Source organism: Drosophila rhopaloa, unplaced genomic scaffold (assembly GCF_018152115.1).
Source record: "Drosophila rhopaloa isolate 14029-0021.01 unplaced genomic scaffold, ASM1815211v1 contig_2, whole genome shotgun sequence".
Taxonomy (NCBI): domain Eukaryota; kingdom Metazoa; phylum Arthropoda; class Insecta; order Diptera; family Drosophilidae; genus Drosophila; species Drosophila rhopaloa.
The window spans coordinates 22067783-22093136 of record NW_025335083.1 but is presented as its reverse complement, the minus strand read 5'-3'; the positions used below and the strand labels follow the sequence as shown (position 1 = coordinate 22093136).

At 42.0% G+C, this 25354-nt stretch overlaps 9 protein-coding genes across 16 annotated transcripts; 5 read left to right on the top strand and 4 right to left on the bottom strand.

Annotated features, from left to right (window-relative positions):
* The first annotated feature begins 65 nt into the window (after nucleotides 1–65).
* LOC108040323 (ankyrin repeat domain-containing protein 39) lies at nucleotides 66–1387 on the top strand. The gene is made up of 3 exons (XM_017117762.2): nucleotides 66–181; nucleotides 259–465; nucleotides 528–1387. Exons 1-3 carry the CDS (start codon nucleotides 79–81, stop codon nucleotides 761–763), a joined length of 546 nt encoding a protein of 181 aa, XP_016973251.1. The 5' UTR covers nucleotides 66–78; the 3' UTR covers nucleotides 764–1387.
* LOC108040317 (receptor-interacting serine/threonine-protein kinase 4) lies at nucleotides 828–4192 on the bottom strand. 4 transcript variants are annotated; one of them, XM_017117749.2, is made up of 3 exons: nucleotides 3770–4192; nucleotides 1822–3045; nucleotides 828–1743 (listed from the first exon to the last, which is right to left on the bottom strand). In XM_017117749.2, the coding sequence occupies exons 1-3, from the start codon at nucleotides 3987–3989 to the stop codon at nucleotides 1388–1390; spliced, it is 1800 nt and encodes a 599-aa protein (XP_016973238.1). In that variant the 5' UTR covers nucleotides 3990–4192; the 3' UTR covers nucleotides 828–1387. The 4 variants fall into 4 exon arrangements, with proteins under 4 accessions (XP_016973238.1, XP_016973242.1, XP_016973239.1 ...); XM_017117753.2 differs by having other exon boundaries at nucleotides 4066–4192; XM_017117750.2 differs by lacking the exon at nucleotides 3770–4192 and adding an exon at nucleotides 3100–3322.
* Nucleotides 4193–4299: 107 nt separating this feature from the next.
* On the bottom strand, nucleotides 4300–6061 carry LOC108040320 (eukaryotic translation initiation factor 3 subunit H). Its single transcript, XM_017117757.1, has 3 exons — nucleotides 5945–6061; nucleotides 4935–5612; nucleotides 4300–4677 (listed from the first exon to the last, which is right to left on the bottom strand). Exons 1-3 carry the CDS (start codon nucleotides 6023–6025, stop codon nucleotides 4420–4422), a joined length of 1017 nt encoding a protein of 338 aa, XP_016973246.1. The 5' UTR covers nucleotides 6026–6061; the 3' UTR covers nucleotides 4300–4419.
* On the top strand, nucleotides 6002–7863 carry LOC108040318 (UDP-galactose transporter senju). Of its 2 annotated transcripts, XM_017117755.2 has the most exons (4): nucleotides 6002–6164; nucleotides 6226–6447; nucleotides 6514–6631; nucleotides 6694–7863. In XM_017117755.2, the coding sequence occupies exons 1-4, from the start codon at nucleotides 6002–6004 to the stop codon at nucleotides 7643–7645; spliced, it is 1455 nt and encodes a 484-aa protein (XP_016973244.1). In that variant the 3' UTR covers nucleotides 7646–7863. The 2 variants fall into 2 exon arrangements, with proteins under 2 accessions (XP_016973244.1, XP_016973243.1); XM_017117754.1 differs by having other exon boundaries at nucleotides 6132–6447.
* On the bottom strand, nucleotides 7846–8331 carry LOC108040327 (protein D7). Its single transcript, XM_017117767.2, has one exon. It carries the CDS (start codon nucleotides 8236–8238, stop codon nucleotides 7957–7959), a length of 282 nt encoding a protein of 93 aa, XP_016973256.1. The 5' UTR covers nucleotides 8239–8331; the 3' UTR covers nucleotides 7846–7956.
* Nucleotides 8332–8828: 497 nt separating this feature from the next.
* Nucleotides 8829–9758, top strand: LOC108040324 (histone H3.3A). The gene is made up of 2 exons (XM_017117763.2): nucleotides 8829–9323; nucleotides 9397–9758. The coding sequence occupies exons 1-2, from the start codon at nucleotides 9042–9044 to the stop codon at nucleotides 9523–9525; spliced, it is 411 nt and encodes a 136-aa protein (XP_016973252.1). The 5' UTR covers nucleotides 8829–9041; the 3' UTR covers nucleotides 9526–9758.
* Nucleotides 9759–10161: 403 nt separating this feature from the next.
* LOC108040306 (26S proteasome non-ATPase regulatory subunit 14) lies at nucleotides 10162–11577 on the bottom strand. The gene is made up of 3 exons (XM_017117730.2): nucleotides 11433–11577; nucleotides 10583–11356; nucleotides 10162–10431 (listed from the first exon to the last, which is right to left on the bottom strand). The coding sequence occupies exons 2-3, from the start codon at nucleotides 11345–11347 to the stop codon at nucleotides 10270–10272; spliced, it is 927 nt and encodes a 308-aa protein (XP_016973219.1). The 5' UTR covers nucleotides 11348–11356; nucleotides 11433–11577; the 3' UTR covers nucleotides 10162–10269.
* A 1144-nt stretch (nucleotides 11578–12721) lies between these two features.
* Nucleotides 12722–23743, top strand: LOC108040349 (protein Hook homolog 1). Of its 4 annotated transcripts, XM_017117800.2 has the most exons (8): nucleotides 12722–12880; nucleotides 14890–15383; nucleotides 19550–19905; nucleotides 20292–21216; nucleotides 21418–21516; nucleotides 22186–22278; nucleotides 23085–23287; nucleotides 23341–23743. In XM_017117800.2, the coding sequence occupies exons 2-8, from the start codon at nucleotides 14892–14894 to the stop codon at nucleotides 23417–23419; spliced, it is 2247 nt and encodes a 748-aa protein (XP_016973289.1). In that variant the 5' UTR covers nucleotides 12722–12880; nucleotides 14890–14891; the 3' UTR covers nucleotides 23420–23743. The 4 variants fall into 4 exon arrangements, with proteins under 4 accessions (XP_016973289.1, XP_016973291.1, XP_016973292.1 ...); XM_017117802.2 differs by lacking the exon at nucleotides 22186–22278; XM_017117804.2 differs by lacking the exons at nucleotides 12722–12880; nucleotides 14890–15383 and adding an exon at nucleotides 16706–16903.
* A 439-nt stretch (nucleotides 23744–24182) lies between these two features.
* Nucleotides 24183–25107, top strand: LOC108040307 (60S ribosomal protein L37a). Its single transcript, XM_017117731.1, has 3 exons — nucleotides 24183–24309; nucleotides 24378–24506; nucleotides 24815–25107. Exons 1-3 carry the CDS (start codon nucleotides 24307–24309, stop codon nucleotides 24959–24961), a joined length of 279 nt encoding a protein of 92 aa, XP_016973220.1. The 5' UTR covers nucleotides 24183–24306; the 3' UTR covers nucleotides 24962–25107.
* The last annotated feature ends 247 nt before the right edge of the window (nucleotides 25108–25354 follow it).

Sequence of the window (25354 nt, the reverse complement as noted above, 5' to 3'; positions counted from 1 at the left end):
CAACTGGAAACGAAAGCACAAGGAAAGTCAAGGAATTCGGCATTGTAACGAAACTCTCGAAATTATCAGCAGGCTAAAATGGATCACCATAACGCCGACAACTGCAAATGCCACAAGCAGACGCAGCCGGCACAGCAGACGCTCAGCGACATGGACTTTGACCGGGGCATTTGGAATGCAGGTAGGACAATCATTTTCATACACCCCTGACATCATTGTGGTCAAGTTCTAACCATTTCCTTTTCCCTTATTTTGTAGCTATCTATAACGAACTGGAACGTGTAAGGGAGTTCATCAAGAAGGGCCAGTCCATGGCTCGGGATGACTGCGACTATACGGCTTTGCACTATGCAGCCCGCAATGGCAACGAGCCAATCTGCAAGCTACTCCTCGACGAGGGCAAAGCAGATGTAAATGCTGTGACCAAAGCAGGAGCCACATCACTGCACCGAGCAGCCATGATGGGTAAGATGCAACTATTTTACTACTAATTTTATTGTCATACTAATGGATTTATGCATTTTCAGGCCATTTGGAGATTGTTAAGCTACTGTCGGGACACAAGGCTAATCTTCTGCTCCAGGACGAGTGCGGACAGAGTGCTTTGCATCGGGCAGCGATGCGTGGGCATCTGGAGGTGTGTCGTTTCCTGCTGCAGCAGGAACCGGCACTCAAGCTGGTCAAGGATAACAAGAACAAAATTGCATTTGAATACATCATGGAAAACGCCAATGATGACTTTAAGCTATTGCTGAAGCCCTGAAAGGGCTTATCATTCCCCTACCGTTCAGCGTAAATTTGTTTTTTATAGTTTAAGAACTAAAATGTTTTTCTTTTAAAACTTTATTTTGTTTATTTAGTCTGTCAACACGTTTTCTATAAAATTGCACCCGATTATCGTTGTAAAATCTTACTTTAAAAATTGCATTCGTTCTTTTGTTTGCATTGTGTGTGTGAGATCGATTGTATATGGAAAACTAATCTTAACGTTGGCATAGTCAAATAACATAGTAGAAACATCATATAAATCATATTATATATAGAATATATACAAAACATGCCTAATAAACATGAAATGTGCAAGTAATTTAAAAAAGAAAGCAAACTCTGTGCCCTAAAAGATGTACACACAGAAAATGCTTTAAAAAGTGCGAAATTTGTGTGGTAACTCTGTTCTAAATTTGCAATACATTATAAGAAAGTTAATATCACATTAGAGTCGTGTAAAGGTGTTAATTAATTTGGTGTTACAGAATTAAGGAAACTATTATAAAGTCCTAACACAACCCTCCACACACTCGTCGCCAATATACAAAATATATATGCTACATACCATATAACCATACATATAAAACCTATATAATCTGAATAAATTCCTAAAACGCAATCAATCCCAAGACTCGGCACATCTTATACCAGGTATCCGGGCCGATTCTATTCCCCTAATTAGGGGAAGCTCGGCAAAGTCGCTGAGGTAGAGCTTCAATGTCGCCGGAATGGAAAATTCATCTACGATCCTGCCCAGCGAGGAGCGTTTCTGTGTAGGAAGATACTTATGCTGCACCTCTGGCCGCGTGCGGAGGGATTTCAGGAGACGCTGGCGGATTTCCAGACGAGCGAGGGACTGCAGTGAGCGCGGCTGGGTGCCAAACGAGGACATTTCACACTCGAATTCTACGCGGGCTGCTGGCCAATCCTTCGGCAAAGCTCGATGTTTGTGCGGAAACTGGAAACCAGCGTTGCCTACGCAAAAACAAATGGGTTAACTTGGAAATTCACTTAAAATATTGTCTAATTTCGCTTCTTTTTTACCCAACTTACATAGCAATCTTGCAAAGGCCAGACTTGTTGCCGAGCAATTGGATCGCAGCTCGTTGACCACATGCTCCCGGCAGATCTGCGCCAGGTTGCAACCCTCGTGGATTAGGAACTCAGCCAGTTCCAGTCGATGCAGATTAATAGCCCTCGACAAAGGAGTTTGGCAGTAGATCAAGCCACAAACTATCGTGGGTGCACAGGAGCCATATAAATCCCTTCGGGCGCTAATTAATTTGGCCAGCAAAACACGCAGGATGCTGGCAAACTCCTTCACACAAACGATCTGCTGCACGGCAAACAAAACCAGACCCTCATCCTGGACATCCGGATAGAGACCCAATTTTCGATGTTCCTCGGCTACGGTCAGCAGATACTCCAACATTTCTGGCCGTTGCAGATGGATGGCCAGCATAATGGGCGTGTGGTTGTCACCATCCCGAACTAACAAACTTTCGCCGTATTGCAGCAGGAGTTCCACCATCTCCCGATCGTTGTACTCCACGGCGAGATGCAGGAGGTGTTGGGATGCTAGTCGACGTGCTCCACGCTCCAGAAGCAGTTTGGCCATCTGGCCATGACGACCCCTCACGGCGTACTGCAAGGCTGTGTGATTCTGCTTGTCCTGAAGGTTGATACGAGCACCTCTTTCCACCAACTCTTGGGCCAGATCCACCAAACTGCAAGCGATGGCAGTCATTAGGGGGGTCTCACCCTCATCATCGGTGTCATTGATATTGATATTTGTTTGAAGCAGCAACCGGGCGGATTCCATAGACTTGCTCTCGATAGCCACATGGAGGGCGGTCTTGCCATCACTTAGCGTCTTGGCATTAACCAGAGCTCCGTGCTTGATTAACAGTTTGGTCACTCCGGCGAAGCCCGCTCCCACATGGAGTGGGGCATATCCTTCGCTGTTGACCACATTGATAGGAGCACTATGTTCCAGAAGAATGCGTACACACTCCTCGTGCCCCCAGCAGGCGGCATAGTGCAATGGAGTGGCCAAGTCAGCGTCGTAAAGGTGTGGATCCTGCTCCCGACAGGACACGCAGCACTGGGATATGAACTCTCCGGTATTCTCGAAGGTCTTTGCGTAATACTGATATAACTGGCTGTCTTCTCCTCCGCCACCGACTCCGTTGTCAGAACAACTTTCGAACTCATCAACCCACTCAAGTTTCTCCATACCTTCGGGCGTTCGCTCGATTTCCAGACTATCAACGTGAGCTGAAATGTAAAGAATTCGAAAGATATTTTCAAAACTTCAGATTTTTGTATTGCCTTGCTTGATATTTTTAAATGGTTTGTCTGTTTCCGTACACATGCCACATAGAAGTCTCACGTTCTCCCAAACTGAACTCTTTTTGAAAAATTTATTCTTATCAATGGCCACCCAAGGCCCAGCTACAACCGGTTATTTGGCTCTCTCGGCATTTTCCACTCGCTTTTCTCTGCGCTTGCATTATGTTCGGGGCAGATGTGGGTCATTGGATACACGCTAAAAAACTTATACGAAAAAAATTAAATGTAATTTAAAATAGAAAAAATATGTTAAAGCATAAATACATATTTCTGGAAATTTTAATCACGATCTGAAAATTCTAGCAGTAGTATAAAGTGTAATGGTTGTGAAATCTTTTAGTCCACATGATATTTAAACACTCCCACAATTTCAAAACTCAACGAGTTTTAAATAGATTTTCTTCAAATTCTGTAAACATATAAACCAGATGAAGTCGATTCCATCCGTTTGTTCATCGATTTTCTTTCGACCAGCTGTTGTCCAACTGGTGGAGAGCTCTGTGGCTATTAAAGTTTAGTTTTTATTTCTAGTATTCAACTTGTATCATCACCACAATAGCACATAATTTTGTGTAATTTAAAATATTTAATTTTTTTCAGAAAATGTTTGGAGTACGAAGATAAAAATCAGTGGCAGCGGAAAACTCACACTGATGGAAGACATCCAGCTCGGGCTCTTCACAGGACTGCACCAGGAGCTCCAGCAGCTCGGCGTCGCCCAGAATGGCCGCCGTGCCCACGGCTGTGCGTCCGCATGTGGGCGATACATACGAAGCCTGTGCACCTTGCATGATGCATCCCAAAGCCTGCTCAAAATCTCCACTCTGTACCGCACTCAGCAGACGTTCGTTCAGGTCATAGGACAGCATTTTGCCATTGGGTTAGTGATTTAGTGAAGACTTATTCAAAGCGGATTAGCAAAACGCGAAGCGAAAAAGAACAAACCAAAGGAAAAACTGCTGCCTGCCGTGTGAATAGTGCGTAGATGTCGTCAGCGGTTGCAACACTACCCCGGGAAAATCCAACGAAAAACTGAAACCAAACAACCGGTGTGCGCAAGAGCAAAGCCGGTATCACAATTGGTGGTTGCTTTATACGGCCAAGAGCAGTTTAGGGCGGATTATTTGAGAATTGTTCTCAGCCCATGAGAAAGACAATAAAGAGAACAGTCAGCTGGTATTTCGCTTCCAGGCACACTCAATGCTGTGTTGGTTTATTTTCGCCATCAGTGTGCGCAGATGCTAGGCTTGTGAATTATGGATGTTGCCTCAGATTAAAAAACGTTTAACATTAGCTAGTCTACTTGATTTCCTTGGCTTCCTTGGCGTTTTGCAGCGATTCGGTGATGAAGAGCTTGGCCAGCGACTGAGAGCAGAATTGGGCGATGTGCTGGGCATGGGTATTGATCTGGCCGGAGGTGATGGTGGCCGTCAGCCGGGCGGGCACAGGCATGGGGCGGAACTGCTTAATGACCTCCTCCTCGGCCACCGTGGGTTCACCCTTCGAGGTGCGTACGGCGTTCTCAGCGGCCAGCTTAGCCAAAGCACGGTGCTTCTCCTGAAAAACCAAAGAAAGCAATTCGAAAAATTAATATTTATAGAAGATAATTTCATTTTTAAATATATGATTATGATTGGCATCAAATTAAAGGGGCTAATTTCTTATACTTAGTTTAAGCCAAAACAATAATTCATTTTTAAGGTAATTAAAATACAAAAGCTAATTGAATTTGATCATCTAGGGATTAGAGTCTGTATTAAAACTCTTTGCAATTAAACCTTCCTAATACGTTATTTGAAAAACGAATTCCTTACCGTATCCTGCTTGAAGACCACCTGCTGATACTTGTTATAGCGGACAGCCTCCTGATATAACTCGTCAACACGCTCGATCAGGCTGCGCATTTGGTTCTCCAGCACGGAAGCGGTGCCCAGATCCAGGAAGTTGTGGCCCTTGTCCTCAGGCAGCAGCTCGTTTAGCTCGCTCATCATGATGTTGGTCAGCGGTGAGTTCTTGATCACAATGGGAATCTCGGCGAAGAGGCTCTCGTAACCCACCTTCAGGGTGCGGAATGCCTCGGGCGTGAAGTCGCCATCCTTGTACATTTGGATTGCCTGCGGCGTGAGGCGGTATGCCTTCAGGCAGAGGAATCCGCGCGAAGACTTTTGCGTATCGTAGACCACTACGACGGACTCCTCAATGCTGGTCTGGTAGTGGTACTGTGATTCCAGTAGAGCAAGAGACAGGCTGTTGCCCACGTCTGAGCTTTGGTACCAGCCCACATGGAGATGGTCCACGTTGACGCGGCGAAGGCGACGCATCACAGTCAGCTGGTACATCTCCTCGTCCATGGTCTCATCGCCGCTCTTGGGGAACGGGAAGCAGTTGGTAATCTCCAAGCACTTGTCCACCACCAGGCCGAGCAGGGCGCCCTGGGCGAGGTCCATGTTGCTCGATTCCTCGTGGCAGTGCTTCACCATTTTCATGACGGCCTGAAAGAGGGAATTGAATTAATTAATTGCCAAAATTGTATTTGTCATGCATTTGCACAGGGGCGTGGAGGAATTGTTTTCTTGTTTTTATAAGATACTCAATCTCAAACCTGGTGTGAATTAAAGATTTACTATATTTGTATGTAAAAAATCTATTTTTTTGGAATGGGTTCACCGGCTCCCAATCCCTTTCAGTCCACGCCCATGTCCTCACACACACTCGCAAAGCAAGCAAATATTTGAGCCAGCGCGTGGCATCAACTTTTGCGGCTTCCGCACCGGTTTTAACGGGCGAGTCCTGGCCGTATGTTTTAGCCAGGAGCACTACTTACCAGACCATCGCATTGGACATAGTTTATGGTGTTATCCGACTCCTCAGTGCGGGCAGCATGACGATTTGCGCGATTTGCCATGTTGACGAATTGTTAGCGAAAAGACCCAGCGACGTGAACTCGGCTGCAGCACAATATAACGTTAACCAACACTGCGGCCCGCTTTGCAACAGTGCTCTAAAATCAGCTGTCGGCCGAGCGATAAAAAAAAGGGCCGAAAGTATATTTACTTTTGTTTATCAGACGAAAGCAAAACGACTGAAAGAAAAAATATTTTCTAGCCGAAAACTGGCCCGCTTGTCACAAACAAGCGGAACTGATAGCAGTTGCCATTGGACTAGAGCCGAGGTTGGAAGCGGGTGAAGTTAGTCTGGAGTCTCTTATTAGCAACGCTGGCAATTTAGTAAAGATCTCAAAAATGTCAACTAATTGGCGTGAATTGTTCCCTACTAAGCTCACATTTGTGATCTTCTTACTGTATATGTCCCTATTTATAGGACAGGGTATGTAATTCTTTAGGGGATCTACTAATTAAGCCAAAGCCCCACCCTAATTTCGATCTTTTTCAGGCATCTTTGTCACAGCTTCCCAGGAATCTAATAACTCATATGGTTACAATACCGTCACGGTTGTGCTGCTCACCGAGGTCTTTAAGTTGATTGTTTCCACGTGTCTGTACTGCCGAGAGTTAGTAGTAGTTAGTAGTACTTATTTCTTCGTTACCCATTAACCTTGGCCTTTCTCTGCAGCCACGATCTTCGCTCTCTAGTTCGGGATGTCCACAAGGATCGCAATGTGCTGGCTTTGTACATGGTGCCCGCCTTTCTCTACTGCCTGTACAACAATTTAGCCTTTGTCAACTTGGCCACATTCGATCCCACGACTTACTATCTGTTGCTGCAACTACGTGTCGTTGTCACGGGCATACTGTTCCAAATTATCTTTAAGAAGTACCTATCGCAAAGGCAGTGGATCTCCCTCATACTCCTGACACTCGGATGCATGATGAAACAGATTGATTTTGGCAGTTTCTACAGCGATACTAATGATGATAGCGAATTGGCTGCAATACAACAGAATTCACTTAACCGAACCGCGGCTGATACGCCACACGGCAAGAACATGTCCGGCTTTGATTTTAGCCTGAGTGCCGTCTTCATTCTGGCGCAGACCATTTGCTCTTGTATGGCTGGCGTCTACAACGAGTATTTGTTGAAGGACAAGGGTGCCGATGTGAATATCTTCGTGCAGAATGTCTTTATGTACCTGGACTCGATTGTTTGCAATGCTGTCATTCTGCTGCTGCGTGGCGAACTGCTGGACGCCTTTAGTTCGCAAAATTTAAGCAGCATCATGCGTTTTAGTGTCCTGATCATCATTGTGAACAATGCGGCAATTGGCATTGTCACGAGTTTCTTTCTTAAGTACATGAACTCCATACTAAAGACCTTCGCCAGCGCTTTGGAGCTGCTCTTCACGGCGGTTTTGTGCTATTTCCTGTTCTCCATACCCATATACATGAACACCGCGCTGGCCATCGCGGTTGTCTCCTATGCCATCTATCTCTACACCCAGAGTCCAGTTGTTAATCTCGGCAAGGTGCGTCCGCTGGCCAACCTAAGCGATGCCACCGTTAAATCTACGGACAAACAAAAACTGCTGGACGAGGAGGCGCCAGAATCTGACCAGGACATAGTATAATGCTATCCTAGCTAGTCTTAGACTCAATCTGTAAGGCTGTAAATAGTTGTGGAAAAGTGCCTGCAAATGTTTTGAACGCCAGGCGAATGTGTTTGACCCCAGGCTTTGTGCAATGCGCGAGCAACAGGCTTGTAAATACCAAAACTTTTGCTTTTCTAGTTTAAGATTCTCAGCGTAAATATGTTTTAATCATAACATGATTGCAATCAAACGAAAAATGGGTTTACTTATGGCGCTTCTTCAAGAAGCTTTTTGTGGGTTATACACATTATACATAGTATATATAATTGGGGTATCTGGAATATCTTAGCTTAGAGTGGTGTGTTGGCATCGTTTCCATCCTCCTGGATGGGCGCAATGCGAGAAGTGAGGGCTATCTGGACAGCATGGTTATCTATGGTGCGGAGATAGTAGGGGCACTCCTTTAGGTGCTCCTCCATGTCGAGAACGCGGTGCGTGGCGTTATATTTACAGATCTTCAGTGGCGGTCCGCGGTAGTTCTTCTCACACTTGACGATGTGCTTGGGCATCCGGAACAGCATAATGCGGTGGGTTTTGTCGTACGGACAGATTCCAAACTCGTAGTACGACATTATGCAGACAATTTTTGAAAAATTTAGCTTTTATAAGAGAGGTGTGTATGTGTGAAAGTCCCGCTATATTTTAAACTTCCGACTAGAGGTCAGCGAGTTTTTGGCTATCGCTTATGTTATCGGTAACAGTGAAACCTCAAGGGAGAAACCAGTTTAGAAGCCCGAAATTCGATTTATTTTTGTAATATTTTTAACTAAGAAAAAATAATTTGAACCGGTTTAAACTTATTCCTATATTGAACTACACTTTTAAATTTGTGGATGCCATTTCCGCTGGAAGTGGTGTAGTTAGCGGCTAGAGTGCATATAAATAAATAAATAATATTCACGCACATTTTCAGATAGATTCGTAAATAAATATTCGAGTATTATATAGTATTTTTTCCTTGCAAGAGAATTATATATTAAGAAAAATGTTTCCATGTACGATGTTTTGATTCATATCGTTTTATGCATTTGCCTCTCAAGCCTTTTCGGAAATCACATGTGCTTCGATAATTCCATTAGTTAGCTGTTGTTTTATTAAAAGTTTAACCTATTTAACCAGTTCAGTTGTGTTTGAAATTCTGAAACGTTCTGAAATTTGTATTTTTCTGAGACAGCAATAAAGCAGGTGACCATATAGAATACCCTAATTGCGTTTTTACCACAAAACGGTCATACTCCGACAACCGCGCGTAAACCCTCCCGTCCCATCCCTCCCTTTTTGCCATTCATTCGACGTGAAAAATTCGTACAGTTCGGTCAATTGTCAACTCTTTGACAAGCCTAAATAATTTTGAGACCGTGTAACCAAGTTAACTATGGCGCGTACTAAGCAAACTGCCCGAAAATCGACCGGAGGCAAGGCGCCCCGCAAGCAATTGGCCACCAAAGCGGCCCGAAAATCTGCTCCGTCGACCGGAGGCGTCAAGAAGCCACATCGCTACCGTCCTGGAACGGTGGCTCTTCGTGAGATCCGCCGCTACCAGAAGTCCACGGAGCTCCTCATCCGGAAGCTGCCCTTCCAGCGCTTGGTGCGCGAGATTGCCCAGGATTTCAAGACCGATCTCCGTTTCCAGTCGGCGGCTATTGGAGCCCTACAGGTAGTGTAATCATTCTCGACTATTTCACCCGGTCATGTAATAATGGAACTCACTTCTCATACGCAATTTCCAGGAAGCCAGCGAGGCGTATCTGGTCGGTCTCTTCGAGGACACTAATCTGTGCGCCATTCATGCAAAGCGCGTCACCATTATGCCCAAGGACATCCAGCTGGCCAGGCGCATCCGAGGCGAGCGGGCCTAAATATACATATATAATTTATACCATATCCGCCATCTTGGATTGGAAAAACAGTGGCGGCAAAAACATCAACCCACAGCTGTCTTTTTTTGGAAAGCGAGAAATGGAGGTGGAGAGATCCTCAACATCAGCTGCCGCCGTTCAGTTCTTAAGTCTATCTATACTTACAGTTAAGTAATTAATACACAATCTAACCATGTTCAAATAAAATATATTATTTTTTTTGTAAAACCTTACTATAAAGAAATGTTTTAATTTTTGTTAGAAAACAAAAGCAAAATCTTGTATTGGCAATATACTAAAGCGTCCTAGACAATTTCGACGGATTAGGAATTAACCTATTTATCATTGGGAAATTTCTTAATAGTATTTCGGTAAATAATAGTTTTTAGTTGGCAGACTAATAAATCCCCTTAAAGAAATTAATCGTTTTGACACTACCCCGTAATATAAAATATCACTTAGGGATATATTGGGCAAAATTGTGATGGCTCTGGCTAAATTTTGAACCTTAATTAATCTGCCATCTGCCAATAAACGTCAAGCCGTTTTCAATCGTAGGTTCCAAAACTTTGTATTCGGCCCTCGGATGTTGTCCAGACATAGCCGATCCTTACACCATTATAAAACGACATTCACTTTGTGAAAAACTTTGCTCTAAACAAAAGCTGTTTTTATATTTTAATACGATTAGCTTAGTTGTTTGTGGGATGGGGGAAATTGTTTGAGGAGAGCAAATGCAAAAATTTACTTAAACACTATGGTGTCCAGCATGGCGCCCAGGCACTGGACAATATTGTTCTGCATGACTTTGTCCACCTTCTCTTCCAAATGCCGCTTGGGATCCTGTTTGCCCACGTTCTTGATTGCCAGCTGTTCGGGCGTCATTTTCTCCTCGTCCTCCAGAGACTGAAAAAAAGGGAAGAAAGAATTTTTGTTATACAGCGATTTTTAGGGAGCTTTAAGTAATAAATGTACATTCATAAGGAAACCCATAATTTACTATGATCATTAACTAAAATAAAAAAAACTGAATCACCACAAAAATGACATGACCCACCTTATTGTAGTTCTTGGCCAGGTCGAGCATCTCTGCCACGGTGTCCTCGTTGATGGAACAATGCTCGTTGTAGTCGGACAACGTGAGGCCGTCCTTCCAGGACTTTTTGTGCAGATTGAGGAGCATCTTCTGCTCCAGCTCGTTCTTGCGGTAGTTGATGCTGATTGAGTAGTAGTGGCGATTGAGCCCGTGGATCAGGGCCTGCACGGAAGGCTTCTGCAGGTGACCAAGGTTGGAAGTGGTCTGTCGCGGCTCCTGTCCCAGGACCAGCATATTGGGGTTGATCAGGCGGAAGGCATCGATCACCACCTTGCCCTTCACGGATTGAATAGGATCGACGACTACGGCGACTGCTCGTTCCGACAAAGCTTCGAAGGACTGCTGCGTGTTGATATCGACGCCGGACAACCAGCAGCCGAAACCAGGATGCGAGTGATACCAGCCGACCACCATTTCCGGTCGGCCCGTCTGCTTCAGCATGTCCAGCATCTTCGCCTGAAAAACAGGATCCACGGCCTCCACGGAGACACCAGTGCCCGTTTGGGGCATGGCGAACACATCGATGACCTGCACCGTATAGTCGTCCACGAACTCGCCCAGCATCAGACCCATCACCTCCATGGGCACGCCGGCCCTTCCGTGCTTAAGCATCTTGAGCAGGGCCAAGGACGAGATGTACACCTGCTCGGCGGTGTCCACGACGGGCGCATCTGTGGGCGGGGCGGCCTGTGGCATGGCGCCTCCAAGACGTAGCAGACGATCCATTTTATGCGACTATAGGATGACGAGGATCCAGATACCGAAATGAATTAGAAACAAGCAAAAGCAGCTGAAAGTTTACAGCGCTCACCTCTGGGGTTGTAGACACTCTGTGTTCAGTGGCAAATATCAGCTATTTCCTACAGATTTACGTGTAATTTTCGTCCCTCGTCGAAAGCAGCAACAAAAAACACAAAGCCGTCTCGTTTGATTTTGCAGAAGTGCAAGTAATACTCGCAACAGGGTTGTTTCGCAGGCCGGTTATCGAAAAGCTATCGAGAGAGATACCACTTTAGCTGGTTTTCCAACAAATCAAACTGGTTTTCTAGATATATTTTTGTACACAAGATAGGAGTATATATCTAAAATTATTCTGAATTTTTTCTTTTACAATTTTTTTATCTAGTATATATATATTTCGATTTTTAATAATCAAAAAACTATTGTTCTATATTTCATCACATCAGTAAAGTTATTTTAACTTATCTTTTTCATTTTATTTATAGTTCTGGCTAAATTAAAGAGCCAGTTTTGCAGGTTATTTATACACATTTATATACAAGTTTAAATTATTTTCTATTTCTATAAGTAATATTTAACTTTTAAATTGTAGTCCTTTAACATAAAAGCTCTTTTATATGATAAGTTACATAAAAAAAAGAGTTCTAAATGTTTTTATTTAATTCATTTAATTTGATTGTTTTTCTCAGTCTTTTATTTGCCCACACTGGTCATGTATTCTTATTATCGATACATATAAATATCGACAGCAAAATTGGCGGAAAATTCAAAGCTTTCCAAGAAGGAAAATATTTTCCGCAAACCAAATCGCTTGCAGGACGCCGAAATACTAACAGAAGTACATTCCATTGGTTTATTTGCAACAATAAGTGCGGCCTGCGGTTGCAAGTCGACTGATCCGAGGAAAACTAAGACTTTCCTCAAGACCGATCACCGCAAAATTTATAATGCATTTACAATACGTCCGCCCGTCAAATGCCATGGGAAATGAGGTCTTCTCTTCGCCGGCCAGACCGATACAATTTGGGCAAGTACAATGCATAGCCACCTTTTTTATTGTGCCAATTAATTGCACAAAAAACCTTTTGCCTTTTAAAAGCGGCTTTTTTTGCCTTTCACCTCGCTCTTGGAGATGGAGATTCCGCCAAGATTCCCACTCGCCAGAAAATTCATTTTAAATGCCATCAAAGGTGGGACACACCGGCGGCTTCAGCTAAAATTCAAAAATCCATCCGATTGCAACACTCGGACTACTCCATTTTCCGTCTCGCTTTGGTAATTGAACAATAGTTTTTCCATCTGCCAGCAGACTTTTCCATTCGCCGCTCGGCTTTTCAGCTTCAGTTGCATTTTGTCGCTCGCCTCCAGCACGCGCACCACAAAATAGTTGTTAAAGTTAAATATTTTTCGCTTGGTTAAACATTTTCCCGCTCTGTGTTCTACAAGTTTTTAAAGATATCTGCAATTATTTGCATACAAATTGCTTGTAAATAGTGCCGCAAGCGTAGCTAACTTCAGGTATTTAAATGAATTGGTTCATACTTCTAGCTGAAAGGTGGCGAATTTTAGCTGAGACCGACATATTTGTGTCGATTTGTTATTTTGTTGTTGGCCTCTTATCAACAAGCGAAACACAGCCACAAAATTTTTATTGTTGATAAGTGAGAGAGGCGAATTTGGAGAGCTTTTTTACAAGGGGGGAATATTCTATGGGTACACCAAAAAAAATGAAAAATAAAAAATATTTTATTTAAGTCAAATCATTACAAAAAACACAACAATAAAAAATGTAAGTACTTTAAAATATAATATTGTAGATGTCTTGGGTTTAGTTTTCCAACTTGCCCATTTTTTTATTTGTTTACCTTTGCAAATGGATATAAATTATAAAATAAGAAAATTTTTTTTTTTTTATTTTCATGTACTTTAACAGAAGAATTTTATTTAAAATTAAGTTATCCTGTCTTTATACTTTTAATTAACATACCATAATATCAGGGATATTGAACTCTTTAAACATTTGGTTCTGTGTACTAGTCACATTTAAACAGCTGCTTGATATTTACTTAGACCTAAAACAAAAGAAAAATGCTCCATTTCACCATTGATTAAATATTTTCACATCTGACTTAAGTATCTTAAACGCTATCATTGACCTTGTCAACGTTTAAATCAATCCCGTTCGAAGATATGCCATGAATGCACTCAATCTGGTTACAAAAAAACGTGGCAAAAAATATAAAGGCGATATTAAAGTGGAAAAAACTGGGAGGAAAACACGTTTGTTCAGCTGTGAAATTGACCTTTTATGGCCTAACTCAACCCAAAGCCTCCAAAACTAAACATTTTGTTGGAGCTGTTTGAGTTTAAAAGAAATGAGCGGAAATACTTTACAATGATAGTTGCTCTAATTGCTACCAAAAGTGGCAGGGGAACTTGAGGCAGAAAAGCAGATAATAAGGGTCAGATGAGTAAAACAATTATTTTGGTTTCAGTCATTTGTTATTCTTCTATAGGGGAAATGTTTTGGGGGGTCTTACCAAAGAGCTAAGAAAGTGATACAAAAGATTTTAGCCTACAATTTAAACAACAATTTAAAATAAATACTAAATACAAAAAAAATAAATTTATCTTACTACTAATAAACTTAAATTAATTTAGAAAAGTAAACATATAAAAATATCTTTGTATAAGCCATTATAACATTTTTTAATGCAAGAAAATCTTTAAATTTAACAATTTAATTCCCATCGATGTGCTCAACCAAACCTTACCAAAGTTGCCATCGCTGATATCACATTGAATTGCTGATACGAACAGCAAATATTTCAACAGAATCGCTTTTTAGTCTTTCCAAAGTGTCAAATATATGTGTGCAGGTGTTTAAGCTCATCTAACCCAAAGACCTTTAAGCTCGGGTTGACTTTTATAACTAGAACAACCAGATCCGCCGACACCGCAGCAGCAACCGCAAACGAAAAAGATCTCAAAAATAAATTTCGTAATTATCTGAGGGAAAAAAGATTAAAAAACTGAGAGTTGCATGTCTGGGAAACTGCTTTAATTTCACTTTTCATTTTGGATTTGCACAGCAAATCAGTGCAAGCATTGGCGAGCGGGAAGGAGTACAATAGTAATTAATGGGCTGAAGAAAGTTTTAATTACCCCACGAGCGTTTAAGATAATAAAGTCGTTTATCTGAGGCATTCAATTATAAAATTGCTTACATTTTGAAAGTGCAACCAATGATTAAAAATTGATTTCAGCTCAATTTGCATTCAGTTCATTTTCTTTAGCATATTTTTGCATTTAACTTTCCGATTGAGCTGGAAAAAACATAAGTATATTTTAATTAATCACATTAATATATGAACAATTATTAACTTTATATGTATATATTGTAATTTAAATGTGAACTGTTTTAGGAATTTTCTAAATTAGTCAAATAATAACACAATATAAATGTTGGCTTGTTTTTTTGATAAAAATTTAAATTTCTAATTTCGGTATTGTTTTTCTCTGTGCAGAGATGATGACGTCGCTGCAGCTGGAGACGTCATTGCCGGCGGTGGAGGAGCAAGTGAACCAGGAGCAGAAGAAGAACAATGAGCTCGTGGAGGATACGCACACCGCTTCCACAACGCCCACTCGCATTCCACATCCTGCTGTGGCCAACTTCCGGCGTTCCGCTTCCCTGCGCCTGCGCGGGAACCCATCGGAGCTTGGTTTACGGGCTGAGCACTGTCCAGCCGGCGGAGGCGGATTCAGTTCGCGCGCCAAGCTCACGGCGATCCCAGCCAGTCTCAAATCGCGCTCGCACCCGGTCCACTTGAGGCGTAACCGCAGCTGGAGCAATTTAGGCCACAAAACGGAGCAGGAACCGGACGTGGAAGTGGAGCCTTCGACGGAGGCGGACTCGGGCCATGGACTATGCACCGCCACCCAGTGTCTGTCCCTGGCTGAGGAGGTGGATGCCCCGCAAGTGGCCAACAACATGGCCAACGGCAAGCCCCGCAATCTGGTGAGTTGTAGGTGGTGTTTTGTATTGATTTTAACCTACCGCTGCTGACCTATGTAACTGGTAGTCGACGTCGCCTAGAGGGTAAAAGGTTGCGACGGGGGTGTTGGACATAACACGCACTTGTAGTTGAAAGTACAGGGCATATTACGAAACTATCTGGGGAACGGTCGAGGCATTTTCTGGGAATTCAGGAGCGGTCCTAATACACTCCCCTCTATGAGGTCTAAATATGTATGCTTACCTCATAGATACGGTATTCTTATCGTTGAAAAACGTCTTTGAAATACCCACCCTCCTCAAAATTTTCAATTTAAATTTTATAAACTTAAATAAACTATAACTAAAATATGCAACGAATTTAAACCTTATTGAAAGTTTAGAAGATTTAAAAACCGACCAGAGGAATGACGGCAATGTTTTTGTTTGGTTTATTTATACGTTTGGTAAATATTTATTAGAGAGATAGTTTCTTTAAAAATCTTGGCTATAATGAGTTGATTGAAACTACTAGCCCTTTTCCATTGAAATCTTCATAATATTGAATATGAATATGTATCCGAAACTGATGTTCAAAAATGTAAAATCTGTATTATTATTAGTGATACACTTCAAAAGTTCGTTCGAGGATTCTCGAATTTGAGTTTGTAATCATAGTCTTACAACATCATCATTTCCTTTAACTATTTTTGCATATCTTTTAATATCTTTGGTAAAAATATTGGTCTTATGGAATTCAGTTTCCTGGAAAGTTATAATTGATTTTGTAGCTGGGGAATGACACTTTGTCACTTGCATTTTTGCCGCTGCCGTGATGACACGCAGCTTACAGTTTGTACTCTTCCCGCCAACAGCGATCATTAAACCAGATATACTATATTTATACTGCACAAAGGGAACAAAAAATAAACCCAAAGCTGAGTTTGCATAATGCTTGGCCAGAAAGAAAGGGGAAAAGAGTAGAAAGAAGAAAGGTGAAGACAAACACAGCTCACACACCGCTCACCTTCGAAGCCCCCTTTTCACCTTTTTCTTTAACACCCCTCCCCTGTTTTTTTAGCAGCTGTTTCGTTTCCACTTCCGCTTGTTCCGTTTGCCAAATTGTACCTAGGAAACAGCTGATTTTCGGTTTGTTTGTGTTTTTCTTGTGATTCGCGGGGGTTGAGAGAACAGGAAATGCAAGTGCGCAGCTTTTTATGTGACCCCCCTCCCCCGGGGCTCTCACAGCCCCTGTTTTCACCACCTTTTTGGTATCTTCTTCGTCTTTTCACTCTCTTCGCTTCTTGGCCAAGTGATTTGCGTTTCAGTTGATTTTTTATACTCACCGCGTGCACAAGATTCGCGGCTCGGCTCTCTGATATTGTTTTTAAGTTTAAACCTTCAGGCTTAAACAATTGAAGCGTGCATTTTGCCTTTATTTCTCGGTTTTTGTTCGCTTTTTGAAAAGTACCCAGTACCTAGACTAACTACAGTGCGAACGCTTTTAATTGAAGACAACAACTTGGGGCCATGGCTCATAAATGGTAATTGCTCGCCTTGGGCTCTACTATACACCTAAATGTATTTAAAGCCATCATTAAAAGTGGAAGTTCGTTGGCCCTTTTACATTATTTATTCATAATTGCTATTGATTTTAAGGCTCAGCGTTCTAATTATGTCGGAAACGTTCAAGTGAAACTGTGTGGTTTTTGGGGGTAGAAAGGAAGTGGCACGTGTGAATACATAATTATGTACACATATTTCCTATAGTAAAATGCATTTTATATATTGGCAGGACCCCATTCTTTAGTTTGATTGATATAAAGATCTCCAAATAATGTGCAAACAATATGGTTTAAAGCTCCCTTTTTAAAAAACTATAAGGAGCTTTTTAAAACAAGTCTGTATAATACAATTTAACTTATTTTATAAAAGGCATTTGAGCTTTCGAAAAAGTTTGTGTCAAGAAATTACAGTAATTAGGGATGATTTATACAGTTTATAAAAATACAGTCCAGTTGAGCCACTGTCTGTCATTAAAAGTTTGCAGTACTTGGAATTTTGAATATATCAAGAAAAGTAAGTAGTAAGTAGTAGTCAAAAACAAAATGACAATTTAACTAAGTCCTTGAATTAATATGTGTTAAAGAATACAAACATTCAATATTGGTTTCAACAGTTTCAAAATCAAAGAACATTTTTAAAATCCATTACCAATCCATTGTATTTCTGTCCTTGTCGACCCTGAAAAGTATGCAATAGTTGCAATGTCCTTTTGAATTTTAGCCAACAACATGGCCAAAACAAACATACTCACAGCAGCGAAAAGTGATTGCCAACACGTGACCAGAACAGTGGGGCTTTGGCCAAGAGCCAACTGGGCTGAATTGGCCATTACGTGAGTTCGGTCTGCTGTTTTCACCTGCATTGTGTCTGCCCATCTCTTCTGCTTGGAATCAAAGTCATTGATTTTTCTTAGTCAGCAGCTTAATTGATGGCACCTGAGCGCCGTATAAGCCAAGTTAGATGCTTGGAACGTGACTGTTTGATGGCTTTAAGACGGCTCAAGTGCGTAATGTAAGCGCTTCTGGCTGGAGGTTAGTTATTACGTGGCAAAGTGTGTTGGCCCGGTTAACTAGCTCGACTCCTCCCCCTCCTTACCGCATTTCCCTTCCCAAGTCAGGTTTTTAGCCATTGTTTAGCCGTCCGTAAACAGTTTCTTTTTGCCTGCCATTCCAGAAATGCCGTGAAATATTCCCCAGAACTTGGGCAATTAAATAGAGCAAGAAACTCATTACAGATTATGAAATGAACATGTATACGTAGGCTTGTAAAGAATGGAGAGAATGCAAGAGGCAGTCAAACAGATTTGTCCAGATACTATGGCCCATTCCGTTTTCCATTCAAACAAATCGCGCTGACAACGGATCGTTGGCAGTCAACCAATTGATGAGTTGGTCAGCGTGGCAGAAAAAAGGGGTAACAAGTGGGGCAGTGGTTCCTAAATCACTTCACATCGGGGACAACAAAAGAATCGATGCAGTGCCAGTCAATGAACTATTTGCTTTAGTTACATTTCCATGGACTGGGTTAAGTAAACTAAGTTAAATATGATTGGTAATTAACTGATAAGAAGTTAGTTTACGGAATCAGGAATATCTACAAAGCATTAGCCTTACCTTTTATAAATTAATTACAATTTTCTGGGTATATCAAGTTGAAACACAGATGTAAAATATGGAGAATATGGTTTTTTGTAGGCATATAGGGATCAAGCTTTATTTGCGTTCTCCATCACAATTAATCTGGTTTGTTGTTCAAATTTTTTTTGGGTATACAATGTATACTAGTGGCTCAATGGCAAGTGAATATTTAAGAGTTCTTCGTTTTTTTACCAAGTGTTGGAAATATAACTTTGATGATTCGAAAACAAAGGACGAATTTGTCTTTACTAACAGCTGAGTACATTTTTCAGTTACATATTATAGCTATTAGATATTATAGATATTATGGGAGTTATTTCTTAAGAATTCTAGCCAATAGCAATTCTAGCTAATAGATCTTGTAGAGAAAATGTATAAAATGATTTGCTCTAGTTTCAAACTCCAGTGTTTATTTTCCGCCAAGTAAATCGGAGAAATTTTTGCATAATTTGCCGAGGCTTATGATTTAATTGACTCAGCTGCGATTTAAGTCAGTCGGTGAGACTGACTTGGGCCCAGCGGCTAACTGGCTAACTGGCTAAATGCGAAATGCTAAATGCCCCCCTTAGACCCAAACTAATGAGCAGCTAATTGACCACAAAAATGCTGCAGAATCGGAGGAGCCAAAAAGGGAGGGGATTTTAGAGAGCACCGCAATGAAAGTAACCAAAGCGAATGCGAATACAAACCGACAATGTTTTGTTAAATGTATGGCAACAAATTGCTTTTAGGGGCGTTGCAAATGCGAATTGGTTTACCCTGCATTTCACGCGGCTATTTCTTGTTTTTTATTGCGAAAAAAAACTCACAAAAATCCATGCACGACTAAGCAGCGACCACGCAACAAAATTAGAAAATAGTTAAAGAGTGAAACAAGAGTGTAAAAATAGGCAAAGATTAAGCGATCGAGGGGCAGCCACCACAACGGCGAGAGATAGTTGCTAATCCCAGTCTCCGATCTTCCATCTTCCATCTCCAATCTTGCAGTCTCTCAAGTTGAACGGCGGCAGTGACATCAGCAGCAGTGGCACCTCCACGGCCAGCATCAAGGAGTCGACGTCTCCCAGGACTCCCAGGACGCCCCAGACGCCGTCAACGGGAGGAGCAGCAGCATCCGCAGCAGAGGCGCCACCACAACACACCTGCATCCGCCAGGGCAACTGCGTGAAGGCCACGGGGAAACTGTCCACCCTGCACGAATCCAAGGTTTCGCCAAGGACTCCGCCCGTCACTCCCGATTCGCCCAGCACTTATCTGGACGATGATCTAGACTCGATGTACTCGTTCGCCACCACCACCTCGGGACGCTCCACGATGTCCTGCGAGCACCCCTATGTGGCCAGGTAGGGGGTACCTCCATTCCGTCAATTGACCATCTAGGATTTTAATTAAATTCTATTAGTATTCATGTCAACGATTCGAGTTGAAGGAATTAATGAAGAAAAGTTGCTGTCTTCAAAGGTGCTCAGTTGGGAATGCCCTAATGAAAAGGCAACAAGATTATTTTGGAATCGATTCTTAACCAAATTTAATTAACATACTTTATTATTTTCAAAGAATCAATTACATTCAAACCCAACAACCTAACAATTGGTATTAAAAGTATCTTTTAAAGGCGACTACATATTTTAAATTACATTTTAATTTTATGGACACATAAAAAATACAAAAATAGAGAAATTAAATGCTTAAAGTTCTCCATATTACAATCATGACCTTCCTCTTGCAGAAACGGCACCACGTTCAGTGGTCGCAAGATGAAGTACGTGGTGCACTGCTCCAACTACGCGGGTCAGGTGGGAGCCGACTATCTGACGCCCACGCAGCGGGCACAGCGCCAGATCCGGCGGCTCAAGGAGCTGCTGTGCATCGCCCGCCAGGACCTCGAGCAGAAGGATACGGAAATACTGCGGTTGACCCGCGAGGTGGTGGAACTGCGCCTGTTCAAGGCATCGCTGAGTTCGCCGGAGGAGCGATCCGCCTCATCCGATGCGGTTACGGTGCGCGAGGCGGAGCTGAAGACCTCGCAGGATGTGTCGCCCATCGTGGACATGGTGGACGAGGGCAATGCCAAGGGCAGTCCGCGGCATCTTTGCCGCCAGCAGCAGACGATCAACTCCCTGCAGCACCAGCAACTGCAGGCCATGCAGATGTCGGCGGAGATGCAGAGTTCCTATGCGGACTCCGGCCACTTCGAGGACCTGACCATGTCGTCGGTGCACTCGAAGGACTCGCAAACGCAGAGCGAAGCCTGCGGCACGGCCACGCCCGATGGCGAGCCGGATGCGGCCTGCGGCAGTGGGGATGCGGCCAGCAATCTGGAGAACTATGAGCTGCAGCGACAGGAACTGATACGCATGTACGAGCATCGGATCGAGGAGCTCATCCGAAGTCAGGACAGTGCCACCAGCGATCTGAAGCGATCGCACAACGACAAGGTGGAGGCGCTGCTCCAGAAGCTGGCCGAGTGCAACACCCGCTACTCGGACATGGTGCCCGACTACGAGCAGGCCAAGCAACGCATCCGGGAGCTGGAGAAGCAGCTGGAGGACCTGCAGCGCAAGCTGATAGAGCACGAGGAGAAGCAGAACAAGATGTACCTGCACATGTACCAGCAGGGACAGGAGGCGGAGCGCATTTCTAGAGCGGATCAGGTAGGGGTTTGATTCAATTCCGAGTAATTCACTTTGGGCTTGAAAAAAAGGTATAGGTTAAGTCACCTTCATTGAAAGATGGATTAAATGAAATGGGTATAATTTAAAGAAAACCTTTACTGAAATATTATTTAGTTGTATTATAGCTATGATTTTATTTATGAAACAACCCATTTATACCTTAACCTATTACCCTTTTAGGCCCTGGATTTGGCCCAGCGTCAGCCGGAAAGCAAGGTGTCGATCAACGAGCTGCTGCACCAGCTGCAGAGCACCCAGGACGAATTGGAGAACATACGCGTAAGATTCTTCAATATATTCCTCATCCTATTTTCGGTTTTGTTTTGTGTGTTGCATTTTGTTGCATCGTGAGGCATATCAGCATCTCGACACCGTCACAAGAACAACAAGAACACAACTCGACAAGAACATGAACAACACGCATTCGCTTCAAACTACATATATATATATATTTGCTTGTGGGCGTGGCACTTCAATTGGGCTGACTTTGCCTGGCTGGAAAAGCGGCACTTAATTGAAATGCCCGCCAATAATCAGTTATTGACAATGATCGACACAAGCGACATTTACGTTTTATTTCGTTTCTAGCTGTTAAGATCATTTTGCATAATTATTTTCTAGCAAGATTACAACAACACATTCAAACTTACATTAAATGCAACAACGTTTACTTTCAATTCGTTTGATTTGTTTCATTTCCATTCCGTTGCGAGTTCGAGTAGTCTAAGTACAGTCACGTAGTGCAGAGTGTGGCGAGCAAGCAAGTGCATGTTCATATTTCAATTCCGAACCGTTCCAATCGCATGCTGGATATTTAGCTCTCTTTCTCTGTATTCCTCTTTTGGTTAACTGTATATTTTAATTTAATTTACCGATAAAAGCAAAAACTCTTTCTAAATTTCAAATATTTCTGTCGTAAAACAACCAAAAACCAAACTATTTTTGTAGGCATCTGAGTGCAGAATGAGAGAGTGCGGCAGTAATAATGCTCTCCTTACTGCAAAAGAGGCGATTTCTTTGTGGGTACTTGGCGCGCGTAAGGTTTGTAATATCCCTAACAAAATTCCCCAAAAATAACTCTACCCAACTAACTTTTGATTTTTTATGGCAAAAAAAAAAGTAACTGAAAAGAAGATAAAAAAAAGTATTTTTCGTTGCATTTATGATTTGATCACGCACATTGGCTATATCGAACATTGGGTCTTACCATCCAGAAATCCCACACCTCACCTCACCCCTCGAGACTAACCAACCAGCATTTTCATCTGCATTCGCGCTCATGGGCCAGGGTAAGGTTTTTGGGTTCCAAACGAAACTATAACTTCGAGATTCTTTGAACATTTTAATAATCACCACATAAGAGTATGTATTGTTTTGTAAGTACTTGTTATTTCCAAACAATAATGTTTTGTAGAGGTAACAACTAGAGGTATGTTCAACATCGTTCCACACTTGACACAACCGGCTAGATGAGCTCTCGATTCGAGGGTCGAGAGTACCAGTACCAGACACACAAAAAGCTAATCTCTATCTAAGATCCATTTAGCATGTGGTTCATCTCAAGTTAACTTCCAATTAAAGCCCAATAAAAACCATAACCGTTCCCAAAATTATTCAGTGTTACATACATAACATTATAACCTAAATGTTCATATGGCATAGCACTATCAAGATTAAAGCGAACCTTTTGTAAATACATTTGATTTCGACGACTAACCACACTTTCGATTATCAGTTTGAATTTAATATTCTGACTAATCTTCTCTACTTCTTCTTGCACTTTTTCTCTCTTTCCACCAACTAACCTGCTTAATGTAAAAATGTATAAAATAACAAAACCAATTTAGACAATTTATCGGCGCTTGCTGGAGGCCCAGAAGAATCGCACCCATGTGGATCCGGAGGTGACGCTGCAATTCCTGAAGAGCGCTATCTTCTACTTCCTGACGGATAAGGAGAATTCCCAGGGCCATCTTCAGGCCATCGAGAGTATCCTGGAGTTCACCGATGCGGAGAAGCAGAAGATTAGCGCCGCCACCCGAACGCCAAAGTGAGGTCCCCGATCATCGTTTACCATTGCGTATACTTATTATTAACACTTAGATTGCACGCAAAAGTCAGCAAAACGATGTCCAAGATTTTGGTTCATGCTAAATTCCATTGTTTTCATTATTGGTCTTAAAGTTAGCTGGCGAATATTATTTGCAATTTTATTTGGTTTCCGGAATAATTTTGTTAAATTATGGAGGCGCCTATTGTTTATCTCTTTGACAACGATATGTATAAATTTTCCTATAAGTTAATTTCGAATAACGTATTTTTTCGTTTTAAGGCTTAAGGCATACTAGTACGTCCTTTCTAAGAATACGAAAATATTAAGAGAAATACAATTTTACAAAGTCTACGTAGTTTTTGTAGATCTAGCTAACCAAAAGAGAATAACACCATAAAGTTTTGGTCGTTTCAGTGGAGTTTTAATGCAAATAAATGAAAAAGAAATCATAAATTGTGTGTTGTTTATTTTGAGCGGTATCTTATTCTCCGTTTGTGTATTCAAAGGGAACTTTTTGAAATACAAATGGTTTTTTATTTTAATTTAAGAAGTTTCTGTTTGAATTAAAATAATGAATATTAGCTTTTGTTTTCCAATTATTAAATCTATAATAACATATTTGCTTTTTCTATAAATGTTTAAAGGTTTTTTGTTTAAGTTAAAAATGAAGATTAAATGAATTTAAAAAAAAAGCCAAAAGATAGCCAAATATAATCGTAGGTTTAAAAATTAGCCAATCATTATGAGATGAAATCTGATTGGCAACACTGGTTCGAGTACTAACTAATGTACATTCAGGTTTTCCACCTTGTGGCGTTTACTCTTTATGGTATTATTGCGATACCGCACGGCGGTCACACTTTTCCCTCTTTTCGATTTTTCGTTTCCGGCGAGTAAGTGTACAAAATTTTTGCTCCACGTTTTTTATTATTAATTTATCTTTAATTCCTTTTCACGTGCACAGAATACTGCTGGCGACCCTTTCCTGTGTTTAACACATCGACAACAACAGCAAAATGGTACGAGTCCCTTGTGATCCAGCCTGAAATGGGAGCTAACCACATTCTTAACCCTCTATTATTGACAGGCCAAGCGCACCAAGAAGGTTGGAATCGTTGGTAAATATGGTACCCGTTATGGTGCCTCCCTGCGTAAGATGGTCAAGAAGATGGAAATCACGCAGCACAGCAAGTACACTTGCTCCTTCTGCGGCAAGGTGAGTTGGTCCGGAGATCCGCATTAGGGTGCCTCGATTCGGGTGGCCATAAAAAAAGTGAAGAATCGTGGCGGGAATTTTATTAATGGAATCGCCTAAGAATGCAATCTACCTATCAAATCGGTATATCTGTGGTAATGCTTATTTTGCACCCACATATTTAATGAATTAATATTTCTTTGCGGTTGTCCATTTATTAAATTCCTTCTCACTCCGTTTTTGGGCACTCAAATTGACGCACCTACATACATCTCTCCCTCGTCGAGGGAACTCCCACTTAATGGCCTTACTAACTGACTTTTCCCCAGGACTCCATGAAGCGTGCCGTCGTGGGCATCTGGTCCTGCAAGCGATGCAAGCGCACCGTAGCCGGTGGCGCCTGGGTGTACTCCACCACCGCCGCCGCATCCGTGCGATCCGCTGTCCGTCGTCTGCGCGAAACCAAGGAACAGTAAACATTAACGAGTAATCAATGGAAACATCTAATCCAATGCTCCGCTATGATAGTTCCCGTAGTTTTAATCTGACAACGCGATTTTCCTGTGGTTTGCGCCGTGCCGGACATGTGAAAATAAAAAATCCTTTTTACTTTTATCAGTAAGCCAAAGTGATGTTTATTTACGTATGGAAAAGGTAAACAGTTGGCAGTGTTATGACTCCGCTAAAAAATGTAAATACTCGATCTTAAGATTAAACGACTTAGCGCGGGTTAAGCTAGTTGCAAAGGAAGCAAAAGCAGTGAAGCTCAATTATCCTATAAATTTGAATGTTTGGATAACTATTCCCTTCATCATGATGCAGATTAAAGAAGTGCGATTAAGTGCTTGTTTCCTGCCATTTTAAACAGC